Consider the following 14,934-nt stretch of genomic DNA (forward strand, 5'->3'; position numbering starts at 1 on the left):
TTACACGGGAATTGGCGGGACATCAGGAAGTGGGCGGGGCTTGGCGGCGCCTGGGGATTGGCTGGCACCGGAGGGTGGGCGGGGCTCTATTGGCGGGCGGGTCTTAGGCGTGCCCGGTGATTGGTTGGAAGGGGGTCGGTGGGCGGGGTTTACATGCGAAGGGGGCGTGGCTCTCCCCGCGCGTGTTCGACGCCGACGTCACAATAGCGGCTGCCCCAACGTCCCTGCCCGGCCGGAGCCGATCGGGGCTGGTTTGAGCTGGTGCGTTGCCATAGCGACGCCGGCTGCCCTATAAATAGGGGCGCGGCGGCGGCGGCCGAGCTTTGTGCGCCGCGGCTGCCCCGCTCGCCCCGCTCTTCCGGCCAGCGCCGCGCCCGCTCCCAGCAGCAGCACCAGGAGGAGGAGGAGGAGGAGGAAGAGGCGGCGGCGGCTCGGGCTTTGACAGCGGCTCCCGGCAGCGCTGCCCGAGCGGAGGCGAGGTGAGAGGAACGGGGCGGAAGGGGCCGGCGCGGAGCCACGTGTGCGCTGGGCCGGGGCCGCGGCTCCTCCGGGAACCCGCGGCTCCTCCGGGCGGCGCCGAGCGGGTGGGGAGAGGCAGGAACGGGGCAGGAATGGTGAGCAGCCGCCTGACCCGCTGCGGGGTGGCCGTGCCCGTGGCTTGGAATTGAATGGGTTTGGAGTTCCCTTCCGACCCAAACCGTTCTGTGACAGCCTGGGAGGGTGGGGGTTGCTCAGCCTGGAGAAGAGAAGGCTCTGGGGACACCTTAGAGCAGCCGCCCAGTACTGACAGGGGCTCCGGGAAAGCTGGGGAGGGGCTCTTGGTCTGGGAGTGCGGGGATAAGATGAAGGGGGATGATTTGAAGCTGAAAGAGGGGAGAGTGAGGTGAGATCTTGGGAAGAAACGTTTTCCTGTGAGGGTTGGGAGGCCCTGACGCAGGTTTCCCGGAGCAGTCGTGGCTGCCTCATCCCTGGAGGTGTTCAAGACCAGGTTGGATGAGTCTTGGAGCAACCTGATCCAGTGGGAGGTGTCCCTGCCCATGGCAGAGGGTTAGAACTGGGTGGGCTTTGAGGTTCCTTCCAACACAAACCATTCTATGACAGGCTGGGAGAGCTGGGGTTGCCCAGCCTGGAGAAGGCTCTGGGGACACCTTAGAGCAGCCTCCCAGTACTGAAAGGGGCTACAGGAAAGCTATAAGGGAGAGACTTTTTTTTACAAGGGCATGTAGTGATAGGACGAGGGGGTATGGCTTTGAGTTGGAGGGGGTAAGATTTAGATTAGGCATTGGGAAGAGGCTCTTCACAGTGAGGGTGGTGAGGCACTGAAACAGGTTTCCCGGAGCAATCGTGGCTGCCCCATCCCTGGAGGTGTTCAAGACCAGGTTGGATGAGTCTTGGAGCAACCTGATCCAGTGGGAGGTGTCCCTGCCCATGGCAGCAGGTTGGAACTGGATTGGCTTTATGGCCCCTTCCAACCCATTCTGTGATAGGAATATGCCTCGGGATGCCATGGATCACCCTTAGGAACCCTTCCTGCCTACCCTGAGGGTCTTGGTGTTAGGGCCGGGCTGTGGGAAGAGGCAAGCTTTAGTTAAGCTATCCCCCAGGGTACGCTGAGATGTCTCCTTGGGAAGCCTCAGTATCATAGAATGATTCAGGTGTGAAGGGATCTCAAAGCCCACCCAGTTCCAACCCCCCTGCCATGGACAGGGACACCTCCTGCTGGATCGGGTTGCTCAAAGCCCCATCCAATCTGGTCTTGAACACTTCCAGGGATGGGGCATCCACAAGTTCTCTGGGAAACCTGTTCCAGCACCTCACGAACCTCATTGTGAAGAACTTCTTCCTAATGTCTAATCTAAATCTTCTCCCCTCTAATTCAAAGCCATTTCCCCTCATCCTGTCACCACATGCCCTCTGATCATCGTGGCCTCCTCTGGACTCACTCCGACAGTTCTATATCCTTCTTCTGTTGGGGATTCCAGGACTCCAGGTGGGGTCTTATGAAAGCAGAGCGAAGAGGGAGAATCATCTCCCTCGTCCTGCTGGCATCACTTCTTTTGGTGCAGCCCAGGACATGGTTGGCCTTCTGGGCTGCGAGTGCCCATTGCTTGCTGATGTGGAGCTTCTCATCAATCAGCCCCAAGCATCAGAGGCTGCAGAGGTCCTTGCCCAGCAGCACAACCCTAGCCCCGTTGCTGGCTCAGCTGAGGGACGGCATCCATTTACAGGGAAAAAGGCTGTCAGTGGGATTGGGACAGGAAGCCGTTTCCTTCCCTGCGACCTGCTAACTCCACGGCCAGGATAGTCCCGGGCACCCTTTCTAGAGGCAGCTTTGGTATTTGAGTGCAGAGCCTGCAGGCATGACTCAGCTGTGTCTAAATACAGCTGCTGAATAAGGGAATGTTCTGGAGAGCAGCTTCTAAATGGGCACAAATCACCTTTTTTCTGGGAAGCTGCAGCCACTTTGCACACAGTCCATATAGACAAATACGCTGGGAGGTAACAATTTCTGTCTACATGATCACATTCTGTCTGTATTCTGTGTAATTACACTGTAGTTAAAATTGTGCAATAAGGTGGAGATGAAAAGCTTGCAAGAAGTTCTTAACAGAGTCTTCTGTGACCAGCAAAAGTAATTCCGCTTTGAGGTTAATAGGAAAAGGGCTTTTTGCGTAGCTCTTTGCAGAGGAGAGGATAAACTAAATTCTTCCTGATGGTGTTCACTTCACAGCTAGAAGTCCCTGAACTGCTTCCTGCCAAGCTGCAACATCTTGTTAAAATTGTCGTACAATAAGATACAGCTTCTCTTTGGAAACAGCTTCCTGAGAAGTGTTTAATTTGCTGTTTCTTAAGGTCCTTTCAAAGAGGCTTTTAAGAGAAGACTTTAATCCAACTTCTGGGAGAATTAACACTGCATGTGAATGAGAGCACGGGGAGAATGAGGCTCGGGGATTGATGGGCTTTATTTCATTAGAGTTAAAGCTTAATCTAGTTTGAATCTCAAATCTGGTTCATCTCCAATAAGTGAGAAATGATCAAAAAAATGTGTAGTACCTCTTGACAGTGCGACAGTTCAGGTGTCATATGTTTCTGTAGGCTGAAATGAGGTTGCATAAAAACTGACTTTTTAAAGTTATTCAGTAGGTGAAGTGTAGTGGATTTTGATGTCCACAGTGTATGGAATTAATTCTGTTGGTCATAGAACCTTGTTAATATGTAACAGCTATAAAGCATGAGTTGTTTTTCATGTCATTTATAGCCAGCCTTTTAGAAAATAGAGGGAACAGTGATGTAACCAAAGATTAGTGCATCATCTTTGGCCCAAATCTGTATGACTAAATTGAGTGTAAAAAAAAATGCTGAGAGAAGGCTGAAGGCTGGACCCAATTACGTGAAACCATATCTTCCCTATGAGTCACTTGCAATGCTGAGGTCTTTAAAAGGTAGCACACATTTCTGTTCAAGTTCACAGCTTAATGGTGTAGGCTGTCATTCTCTATTTGGACTATCTAACGAAAGAATTATCCGTACACTTTGCCATGGGCCTCATAGGTCTTGGATGGTGGAGGAATGTACGTTTGCTCTTTAGTTCTGATTCTGAGACTTGTACTTGGCTGTAAGATTTCTGTTAACAATGAAGGCTTGTTTTGGACTACTGTAAAATCCTGTTATGAAGTGTTAATTGGAATCACTAAGACTTTGTCTGCAGATCATAGTTACGAACCACTCTTAGTATCTATTTACCACTCCTGAAAGCTGAGGTTTTCATTTCATGTAGCCCGAAGATCATGGATAGAACAAGGAAGCTTTAAACGCCAACAGAGCAACTTCAGGGAGAGCTCTTATCTCATGATTTGTTTGTGTATAGTCTGAACTATAGTGAAAATCCGGATATTCAGCTGGCTCTGACCTAGTGGAAGTTGTTACTATTCAGAAGTCAGTAACATCCTCAAATTCTGTTTGTGGTAACATGTAAACCCTCTTCCCAGAAACTGGTGAGCTGCATTAGTGCTTAAGAAGTGTTAAAAAGAAGTAGTTAAGTATTTTGATGCTGCCACTAGCCATAATGTCAACAGTTCTGATGTGGACCTGAAGGAAGAGACAGGGGAAACTTAATAGCTTTAGTACATCACACAGTTAGTGTACAGAGGAGAACTTGCCTTCAGGCTAACAAGATTATTTTGTGGAGTGCTTCCTTGGTTGTGATTAAAGTTTATCTGTTATCTATGTAAATTCCTAATCTCTGCCACTATTACAATGATCACCATATGAATTGTATAATTGTAAATTATATGCCCACAATGTACTGATCATATAATGTCTGTATGAATTTAAGTGAAGTAGTGAATGTAAACTGTATGAATTTAAATTAATTAATGTGTTTTTTTTATATCAACAGTTTGTAATTCATTCCTTTCACGTAAACCTGAAATCTCAGAAATCATGAATAGCTTCAGCAATGAAGAATTTGAATTCACCTTCCTTGACGAAGGCTTTACTGCCAAGGATATCCTTGACCAAAAAATAAATGAAGTGTCATCTTCTGTAAGTATGATAGGACAATCACTACATTACGTAATACCACAAATTTATGAACTACTGGAACAAGTTGTCTTTGCATATCTTCTGCAGGGCAACCTCCTCCTTGAATGCTGACCTTTAGGCTTATCCCGTTATCCATTGTTTGTAACTTTAAGATGTGTATTTGCTCTAGGATGATAAAGATGCCTTCTATGTTGCTGACCTTGGGGACATTGTAAAGAAGCACATGCGATGGCATAAAGCCCTTCCACGGGTGACCCCCTTCTATGCTGTAAAATGTAACGACAGCAAAGCTGTAGTGAAGACACTTGCTGTTCTCGGTGCAGGATTTGATTGTGCCAGTAAGGTAAGATCTTGACTGTGTTCTGATCTGTGGTGTTAGTATATATTCACCTTTACAAGCTGTGTTTGTATAAGATTAAGCATAACCAAACAGTGTCATTTTTGTTGTACTGATTAGTTTGATGAGCTGTCTAGAAATATGTTTCACAAGTGTAATCTGTTATTTCTTCAGATGGAGATACAGCTGGTACAGAGCATTGGTGTACCTCCTGAGCGAATAATATATGCAAATCCCTGCAAACAAGTATCTCAAATCAAACATGCTGCCAGCAGTGGTGTACAGATGATGACATTTGATAGTGAAGTAGAACTAATGAAAGTTGCAAGAGCCCATCCAAAAGCCAAGTAAGTTATGCTAATTGTTTTATACTTCTTGCCTGTGTTCCACATGTTGGAAACATCTGCTGCTGTCTGAAACTTCTTCTTCATTAGTTAGGATAAGCTGCAAAATTATGAGAAAATAAACCTCCTTTTAGCCAGCGAAATCTAATCCTGCGTAGCTTACTGGCACATAAGGAAGAGACAGACAGGAAAGCTTATCTGTTCAAGCTCATTCTCATTCTAAGATCATACCTGCCTGATAATGATTTCTTTCACACTGGAACTTAAACCCTCATTTTTTCCTATTTCTAGGCTAGTCTTGCGCATTACAACTGATGACTCCAAAGCAGTTTGTCGTCTGAGTGTTAAATTCGGAGCTACCCTTAAGACTAGCAGACTTCTTCTGGAGCGTGCAAAAGAACTTGACCTTGCCATCATTGGGGTTAGGTGAGTTGATAATATCAAATATAGTCATATTAAGTAAGATATCTTTAAATTATTTGCGTGACAATAGAAATGCCTTTGCATATGGTGACGTCATTCAGTTTCATATAAACTTCTTGATTAATTTGCCAAATAACTTAATATTTTATATGTCTTTTTAGTTTCCATGTTGGAAGTGGATGTACAGACCCAGAGACCTTTGTTCAAGCCATTTCTGATGCCCGCTGTGTGTTTGATATGGGAGTAAGTCTAGTTATACTTTCTCTGCAACTACTGCTCAACTCCTGTGACAAAACTGAATCCGGCTTAAAACTGTTTGGGGGTTAAAATCCTCTAATTGCATATTGGAGCGTTTGAGGTCATTATGGCTTACTTTGACCAGTTCTGCAAAACTGGTCTACAGATACACTAAAATCCAGCAGTTCAAACTCAAGCGACTGCTACTCGAACACAATGAGTTAGCTGTGTTCCAGGTGTTGATAAAATGACTTTATCATTTTAGCTTAAAGTAATGTAAAGTAAGAACAGTTGACAGTGTTGCCTTTAATCTCATTTTAGGCTGAACTTGGCTTCAATATGTATCTGCTTGATATTGGTGGTGGCTTTCCTGGTTCTGAAGATGTCAAGCTTAAATTTGAAGAGGTACAGCTTTGTTAAGAACTTCTTGGGTTGCAGAGTTTTTTTTGAATGTTGTTCTGGATTAAGCAAAATCTCATTGATTCTATTTGTATGCAGGCACATTTGTAAGAAAATTTGCCTGCTTGGTTAGAAATTGAATTTAGAGGAAAAGTGGTTTAATCTGAAAACTGAAAAGTAGATGAACCCATTAGATACATAGCCAAATGACTGCATAAACATGCAGAGATACCAAACTTGTAAGGTGGGTTTTAATTGCAAGCTTGATTCTTACTGGTGTAGACTTTTTCCACTTGTGCTTCATACTAACTGGATTGGCAGTGCTCTCAAATAGGGTAAAAAAGTTAGGCCTGAATCCGTACTGTCCTAGTTCATTGTCATCAAGAAGATGATCAGTGTCTGACCTGGTTTAGAAGTAGCTTTTGGATCATTTTTTTAATTGATCAGTGTTCTCAGTCCGCTTTCACACAGAAATAGTTCTGCTTTCAGAATGGACAAGGTGGCTGGGTGTTAATAGGACTTCCACTTAGAGCAGTGTTGTTAGAGCACCTGCCAGTCTACCCAAAGATGGTGTTAAGTGATGTTACCTACTTACACAAGGAGATGGCAAATAAGTTTCCGCTGCTGATGTAGACTAATGTGTCCTCACTTGTGACACCCCTTAATGGAGGCTTCTAACGTGGTATTGGCTTATGTGAAGCATCAAGAGCAAATGTCATTGGGCTCCATGGCATAATGCAATCACGTTCTGGCTGCAGGCAGCTGAGTAATCACTGATAACTTCAGAACTTGGAAATAACTGTTGATGTAAGGAGCTGAATTTCAAAGGTGATGACAAAGCCTGTATTTTCAAGATCCTGTGAGATGGCTTTCTAGGATGCAGTAAGCTGGGGGTTATTGCGTGATTAACAGAACTAAAAGTGGGCTAGAAAATAAATTGAAGTATGGGGATTAATGCTGGTATAGTGAGTCTAGAAGGAATTATTTCCTTCAGATTTAAAAAGGACCTATTTAGCCACTTAGGTTTTTAAGCTGTAGGTTATGTCTGCTTTTGTTGCTTTGTCCAAACTTAATCCCAAACAAAACTTTGAATAGGAAGATAAAGCAACAGAGGCATTAGAGATTATAGTATGTTAATATGCACTTTACCAGTATATCATTGCAAGCATAAAAGTCTGACCATCTGAGACTTCTAAAATTGCACCTGAAGAACTGCTGAAGCACTAATACTGGCAACTGATTCTTCCCTAGATCACAAGTGTAATCAACCCAGCACTGGATAAATACTTCCCTTCTGATTCTGGAATAAATATTATTGCAGAGCCAGGAAGATACTATGTTGCATCAGCATTCACTCTGGCAGTCAACATCATTGCCAAAAAAATTGTATTAAAGGAGCAGACAGGTTCTGATGGTATGTAGATCATCTAGACGTAGTCTTACTTCTAGACAACTGTATGTTTCTTTCCAAGCATTCTCCTACTGGTATCTCAATTTCTTCCAGATGAAGATGATGCAAATGACAAAACTCTTATGTACTATGTGAATGATGGAGTCTATGGATCATTCAACTGCATCTTGTATGATCATGCACATGTCAAACCACTTCTGCAAAAGGTATGTTCATTCAGAAGTATCATGTTACTAGTCATGTATTGTGGATGCAGGAGAATCCTCATCACCACAGTCACCTCTCAGTTTACTGCTCCCTCCATGTCACTAGAATTTTGCATTTGACTTAAAAAGCATGCAGTGGAATTAATTCAAAGCCAGTGGTGGAGAAGGACCTGCAAAGCAGGTCTTCCTCCTTTTCCCTGCAAGGTGGAATTTTATACTTATAATGATACTATTCCCATAAGCTCTATTTTAATGGTCTAATTATACTCGACTCTCTCCTTCAGCGGCCTAAGCCAGATGACAGCTGCTACTCCTGCAGCATATGGGGACCAACATGTGATGGCCTCGATCGTATTGTTGAGCGTTTTAACATGCCAGAGTTGCAAGTTGGTGACTGGATCCTGTTTGAGAACATGGGTGCCTACACTGTTGCAGCTGCTTCTACTTTCAATGGATTCCAGAGGCCAACAATACACTATGTGATGTCAAGACCTGCATGGTTAGTAATTAAGTATTTTGATCAATCAGTGCCTTTGATACAGGTGATTGTAGTGTATAGTTCATGTCAGCTGGCTGCCCCTTAAAAGGGGACAGAGTTTTGATGCTGTAGCTCTTAGGAAACCTCCTTGTGGTGTGAAAGAAGGCGGTGCCTCTAAAGGTTTTTGCTGTGTGCATAGAACAATCTCTCTGATATACCCAATTCCAGGAGAGGTGCTTTTAAAAGGGTAGAGTCAGAAGTCTTTTCATTAGCCTGGGCTTCTGGCTGGTGTTTTTCACTGTTGCACAACATATAGAGTCATTACAGATTCTTTACAATTAGCTTCTGTGACTGCTAATTAGAGACCAGGCAATCAATTCTAATAGTATACTGTCTTCAGGAATGTTAGCTTGCTAAGTCCTGACTGCAGAAGACAGAAACACTGAACAGTGCTGCCTCCCAGTATGATTTGTCTGTTTGAGAGCTGTTCCTTGGTTTAGGTTGAGCTCTGGCTCATTGCTCAATGCAGAATGCTAGATCTCCATGGGAAGTTATTAAACAGGTAAGTAAAGAAAGCAGGACTACCTCTTGGTTATGAGAATACTGTGAAACTGCACCTTTAACTTTAAACTAGTTTAAAGTAACATGGGTGGTCTTCTGCGCAAGAGAGGTTAACATATTTGATCTTCTATAAAAGTGGGGTTTCTGTAATATAAAGCCCTTACTCTCTGTATTTAGGTCTCCTTACTAAAATGACAGAGAGCATTTGGGCGGCAGTATTACCCTAAAGCATGATTAACTTTGCTACTGGGTTGCTTTCAAATTTACTGAAAATGCTTAAGTTCAAGGGAATTCCTATCATGGAATAGCTTCCATAAGAATCTGTAGCTTCCTCTAGTCTTTTACTAGCCTTCTCTCTGTAAGCAAAGCTTGTATTGTTCCTTTATTGTTCCTTTTATTCTTCCCATAGGACTCCAAACTTGTGTCTAATTGAACTAAAAATGGCTCTGCAGGGGAATAATCAGCTTTTTCACTATAGCAGTGCATTTCTGTTAAAATAGAATAATCATTCTGAGACATACTGAGCTTACTGATGCAGACATAACCATCATCTAAGGCTACAGCCCTCTTTCAGCCCTACATGGCCTCCTGCATTTTCTATTTTGATGTATAAATGAGGTTATGGTGCAGATCTTTTTAGCTCAGGCAAAAGCTTTTAGAGTGTAATCTACATATATAAAGGTATACATCCAAATTTGTACCTTGATAACTGTGAAAGCTAAGGGACAAAAATGCTACACATGGCTGATTAAAAGCTGGTAGCATATAGAGAGCCATGTTGTAGCACAACTTCTTGCCTTGCTACAGTGTAAGTCCAAAACCTCAGTGAACTGAAGTTCTGAGATTGCGTCTGACTGACTGTAGAAGAATTTCTGTGGATCTCACTGATAACTCATTTACATTCCTAGTCTGTCATCCGTACTTTTACTTGACTGAAGTTACCCAGGAATGTGAGGGTGTGGGATAAGGGGTTGTTAATGACATACATAACTCTAAAATCCTGATCTAAGGAGACATTAGATATGTTCAGCCTATTGTACACAGATGTAGCTACAGTGTATAGGTGCATCTTTGCAGATCTGGATCCTGCCCAGAAGAAGTGAAAGCACCTTGGTGTACTGGTTGGGCTTTAGTGCGCATACCAGTCACAAATGATCTGTAGAGACTCTGCTTTGATTTGGGTTTTTTTTTTTATTTTAATCTGGTGATATTCTCTGCATTGCAGATGAAGAGTGAAAAAAGTTCATTTCAAGCTTCCTGGCATTAAAGTACTTTGCTTAGCTTCTTCTCAGCACCTTGTAGTGAAAACAGTTTTTGACTGTTGCTTTTCTTTTCTTTTTTTCTGTTTTTCTAGGCAACTAATGCAACAGATCAAGGAGCAAGGGTTCCTAGCTGAAGTAGAGGAGCAGGATGTTGCTAGTCTGCCTCTCTCTTGTGCCTGGGAAAGTGGAATTGAATATCCAGCAACTTGTGCTTCAGCTAGTATTAATGTATAGATAATATTTAGTGATTAACTGCAAGGTTAGTAATCGAATTTAGGGCATTTGGGGGACCATTAACTTAATTCTTGCTAGAATTTTTAAGTGTTTTGGTTTTTTTTTTAAAAGTTTAGGTTTGGCATAAATGCAACAAAAATGACTAGCAGATGGGTCACAATTATCTGTGTTCCTATGGAAACTATTTGAATATTGTTTTATATGGATTTTTATTCACTTTTCATGTATGCTACTAAAGATTGACCCTCAACTGTCAAACAAGTATTTGTAGCTTGTGGATGGCAGAATGGGCTAAGCTTAGTGTTTTGTGACCTACCCGTTTTAAAATAAAATATATTGAAATAACTGGTTCTGTGTTTGGTTCATCTATAGAAAATTAATTGGTCGTGGATGGATCTTATAGTATATATGAAGACAGAGCAGGTGCTGCAAGCCTAGAGCTTATTCATAATCGAATAATACAATTGCTGTCTCTTCCCTTGCCCTCCCAGCTTGCTGAAGTGAAGGAACCCCTTTACGGGTAGGGAAACTAACGTGTCTTTTTTAAATACATGATTAGAAAAATCTTGAGTATCAACAAGTGAAATACTGTGTGAATTCTTGTGGAATCACACTTTCTTTTACTACTGAACATGTGTTATGCAACTGTAAGCCCAAATTAGATGCAGTGCTGTTTATTGATGTTACTCTATAGCTGCTGTGGCCAGCACCGATGGCTATTGATTAATGAGAGACTAGGGCACAGGCTGCGTGGCTGCTACTGACAAGCTGCTTGTTATGTGTGCGAGGATTTAAATGTTACGGGAAAACTTCAGAAGCTCAAACTATGTGGCTGACTAGTAGGTGATGACTACTCTGAAACTTGTGGCCTAGGGCCTTAGCATAAAATAGATAGAACAGGATCAACATCCTTTGTGCATGCAATGCAATCAGAAGCTCTTATTTTATGTCATGAAAATACATGCTACCCTGTTAAACTTCTGACTTCAGATTAAATATGATAGATCACACTAAGTGGTAGATACTAGGAGCTAATACAGGGTGTGTTGGTGGTAAAATGAGTTAGTCTGCTTAATACAGTAGAGCATTCTGACTTCTTAACCTGATGCTAGTTTTCTGCCACTTGTTGCACTAAAATTGCAAAATGTTCCTGGCAAACTAATCGGTCACAGATCTAGATCTGTTCCATTTGCCAGAAAGTCCTGGACTGCAGGCATCCCTTAGCAAATGCCTGAGAGGAAAAACTTACCATGTCCAGTATGTAAAGCTTAAGGTAACTTAATGTGTGTGTTAAAATGTAAAGGGTCATCCAAAGGGTAGCATTGCTGAAAGAAAATGTGGCTCTAGCAAAATGAGAAATAAAGCTGTTTTCTCACATGCAGCTGTAAAAGATTTCGTCCTTTCGGCTGAGACTACACTCTTTATTAGCTGAACTAGTAGGGTAAAGAGAAGCATTAGTACCTCATTCCTGATTCTCTTTAAGCATCCTGTGTGATTACTTTTATTTCTTTATTTGCTTTACTCCTAGCTTTACGATTATGATTGAAATAACACCATTATTCTCCCGCAATGCGGCAGCCAGCCGTTTGGCTACTGAACTACTCTGATCCAGACTTCAGTACATACACATAGAGGAGCAATAGCCTTAATCTTGAAGACCTACATCCAAACCAGGAGTATTCTTAGCTTCTACAAATTCAGGTGGAAATTTGGTGATTCTTGTCATGAAAGCAAAAGGAATGGATGGTAACCAAATGTTAACAATATAACAATTTCACATCTGAACTTTGCCCTGTGATAACTAAATGCATCTGAACTGTGGGAGAAAAACCAACTGGTACACAGAAAAAGTAGTCTTGGAAAGCCTGCTATTGTCTAAACCAGTTGTAGCTACTTTTTAAACCTGTGTGTTTAAAGTCTGAGGATGGTTAAGCCAGCAGAGCGTCCTGCAGTAGTAAGACCTTACATGATATCTGCAGTAGCAACTGCTGCTGGAGCCTACTCTCTTGCCCTTAAGAGCCAGTGGCACAGTCTGGCTTCCTCCACTTGCAGCTAGTGAAGACGGTCTCCAACAGATAGTTTGAAGGTGATCACTTGTGGAAGCTAGTTAGTAAGCTTCCCCGAGAGGAATGTGGCAAGCTGCCAGTTAGTTTCTTGATCTGCATTTAACTTGATTGTTTTAGCTATTTCATTGGGTGTTGTCTCAAAAAAACCAACCAAACAACAAAAGCCAACCCGTTTATTTCTCTCTGCTGGAGGCCAGGACAGTGGCAACGTGCTAATAAGCATTTTGGTTAACTTGGGATGCTCCCCAAAAGAAATGTAGCCAACTTCAGTTCTTTACCACCTTCTTCCATGGCACGTGTGCTGTAGCCTCAGCTCGTGCGCTGTGAGCCATGACTAATGAGAGTAACAAGTGCTTAAGAATTGCTGATCTTCTTGAGCAGCTTCTGTAAATAACAGGGTTTGTTAGTGGACTTGTAGTCCTTGCAGGAGTAATAAATCTTTAGAGTAATAGTGTTGTGTTTTTAAGCAAACACAAGTTTCTCATTTTAAGAAAGATTATGCTGAGTAGGTATTCTGGGCTTTGGGACACTTGAGTATAATTCTTCATGTCACAGCTACCTTGCTCCTGGCTTCCATAGGATCTTAGTGGCTCATTTCTGCTTTTTAAATTGATTTTAAAATACCACAAGTGACAGGAATCAGTCATGTGGTGATTGTAGGGATTACCTGTCATTCGAGCTAAGGAATAAGTTTCCTGAACCACCAGGTAGGACGGCAAAGATGTAACAAAATCAGCTATGAACTGTGGTTTAGTTTGACCTCCCTTCCCTAAGTCTTACTGTGTTTTACCAAGCTCATTGATCATATCCAGTTGTTCTGACTGCATATCTTAATTATTCCTCTCTGGCGCAAGCCTGCCTGATAGGGGAGGAGCTGCATGCCAGAGAAATTGAGATCAGCATAATCTGTCTTCTATAATTAGCTCAAATATCAAAGTTGGAGCCAAGAATAGCCTGTACCTTGCAGCTTGCTTCTTGCTAACTGCTCTGTGCAGTGCTGCATGTCTCACCCTGGGTTTTGCTGGCCCATTCGCAGGAACTGGCATTCCTTCTATTGTCCCCAGGGTCACTCCTCTCGCTGGCAGGGGTGATGGTGGCAGTGGTTCTCTTGGGATCACTCTTGGAAAAAGAGAGTAACACCTGAGGCAAATACCAAGACATCTCTCCCAGCTGAGGATGGCTTCTAATCACCCCGTTCCTCTTTCTTGAGTGGTGAAGCCGCTGGAGGTCTGAGATGAGTCCCCTTGTGCCTACACGTGGCCTGTGCTGCTGTCCATCTGACGTCCTTTAGTGCAAACTTAGTTTTGTATACCAAAAGAAGTTGAGAAACACTGGTCCTCTGAAATTGGATCAGATGGAAAATCTAAGGTGGGAACGTGTTAGTGAGAGTCTGGAGAATACGGAAAGGGGCACGGAGGGGAGGGAGATACCTATGGCAAAGTGTGCTCTGGGACAAACTGACCTTGCACTGCTGCATGAGCACTTAAGTCACAATTTAATTTTTAAGCTGCTGACTTGCAGGCTACAACACAAGCCTTGCAAATAAACTGTGTCCGTGCACAAATCCCCTTGGAAGAGGCAAGCCTGCCACCACCTTTGGGCCAGCAGACTTACCCGGAGATGAGAGCAGAGCTGAGCAGGGATCCCGCAGCTCCACCTACAGGATCAAGGCTCCTTCTGGGAACAAACTCGGAGCTAAAGGCAGAGCTCTTCACTGCCCTCACCCCCAGCAAGGACTGTCATTTAAACTTACCTTTTTCAGCTAAACACAGCACCAGTTTGCAATAAATCTGAAATGGAAAGCTTTCTTTCCAGATCAAAACCAACTTTCTTCCACAACAGAAAAAAAAAAATCAATATCCACAAGGATTGCAAGAAGAGCTTAGACAAATATATCATTTGTCAAAAAGTGAAAGATCATCAGCCACTGCAATAATAATTACAATTTTTAATTTTCTTTTGAAATAAGCACTGATCAATACTGAAAGAAATGAGAGTAATTTGATTTAGAGACGTGTCCCTAGCTTTGATGTGCACCCCCTGGTTTTCTTCCCACTTTGAAGGCAGTTGGTATCTTGGTGACTATGGACTGATTTCAGTACCCATGTCACAGATGCCTACAATCCAAATTCAGCTTCTGCTAGTTAAAACACTTCTGACTAATCCTGAAAATACAAGGAGAACAGAGCAATAAATAGCCTTATATTTTGCAAGCTTTTGTGTCTCTGCTAGCTTTGTAGTCCCCTGCACACAGGAGGTGTTTAGGGCAGCTAAACCACAGCAGTGCCACTTTCGGAAGGCTGAGGGGTACAGCCATGAACATGATGTTGCCCTTTACAGGGTGAACCTGAGGACTGATGGAAAAGTGAGAGCTTTGGACATGAACACTGAAGGGCCTTTGAGTCATAGAATCATAGAATCACCAGGTTGG

The 14,934-nt window shown here is 43.1% G+C and overlaps 2 protein-coding genes across 2 annotated transcripts in view; one reads left to right on the forward strand and one right to left on the reverse strand.

Annotated features, from left to right (window-relative positions):
* Nucleotides 1-14,934, reverse strand: part of KLF11 (KLF transcription factor 11) — a 469,199-nt gene that overhangs the window by 83,314 nt on the left and 370,951 nt on the right. The gene's annotated exons all lie outside the window — the stretch shown is intronic.
* Nucleotides 202-10,782, forward strand: ODC1 (ornithine decarboxylase 1). Its single transcript, XM_069850495.1, has 11 exons — nt 202-479; nt 4,400-4,545; nt 4,715-4,888; nt 5,057-5,229; nt 5,518-5,652; nt 5,811-5,892; nt 6,208-6,291; nt 7,537-7,699; nt 7,790-7,902; nt 8,187-8,401; nt 10,296-10,782. The coding sequence occupies exons 2-11, from the start codon at nt 4,444-4,446 to the stop codon at nt 10,435-10,437; spliced, it is 1,383 nt and encodes a 460-aa protein (XP_069706596.1). The 5' UTR covers nt 202-479; nt 4,400-4,443; the 3' UTR covers nt 10,438-10,782.

Source organism: Phaenicophaeus curvirostris, chromosome 2 (genome assembly GCF_032191515.1).
Source record: "Phaenicophaeus curvirostris isolate KB17595 chromosome 2, BPBGC_Pcur_1.0, whole genome shotgun sequence".
Lineage (NCBI taxonomy): Eukaryota > Metazoa > Chordata > Aves > Cuculiformes > Cuculidae > Phaenicophaeus > Phaenicophaeus curvirostris.

Excerpts from the sequence above, each read along its gene's own strand:
- ODC1 (XM_069850495.1), top strand. The coding sequence starts at position 4,444 with ATGAATAGCTTCAGCAATGAAGAATTTGAATTCACCTTCCTTGACGAA. Across the intron at positions 7,700-7,789 it reads GGAGCAGACAGGTTCTGATG|ATGAAGATGATGCAAATGAC; the intron begins GTATGTAGATCA and ends AATTTCTTCCAG. Across the intron at positions 8,402-10,295 it reads GTGATGTCAAGACCTGCATG|GCAACTAATGCAACAGATCA; the intron begins GTTAGTAATTAA and ends CTGTTTTTCTAG.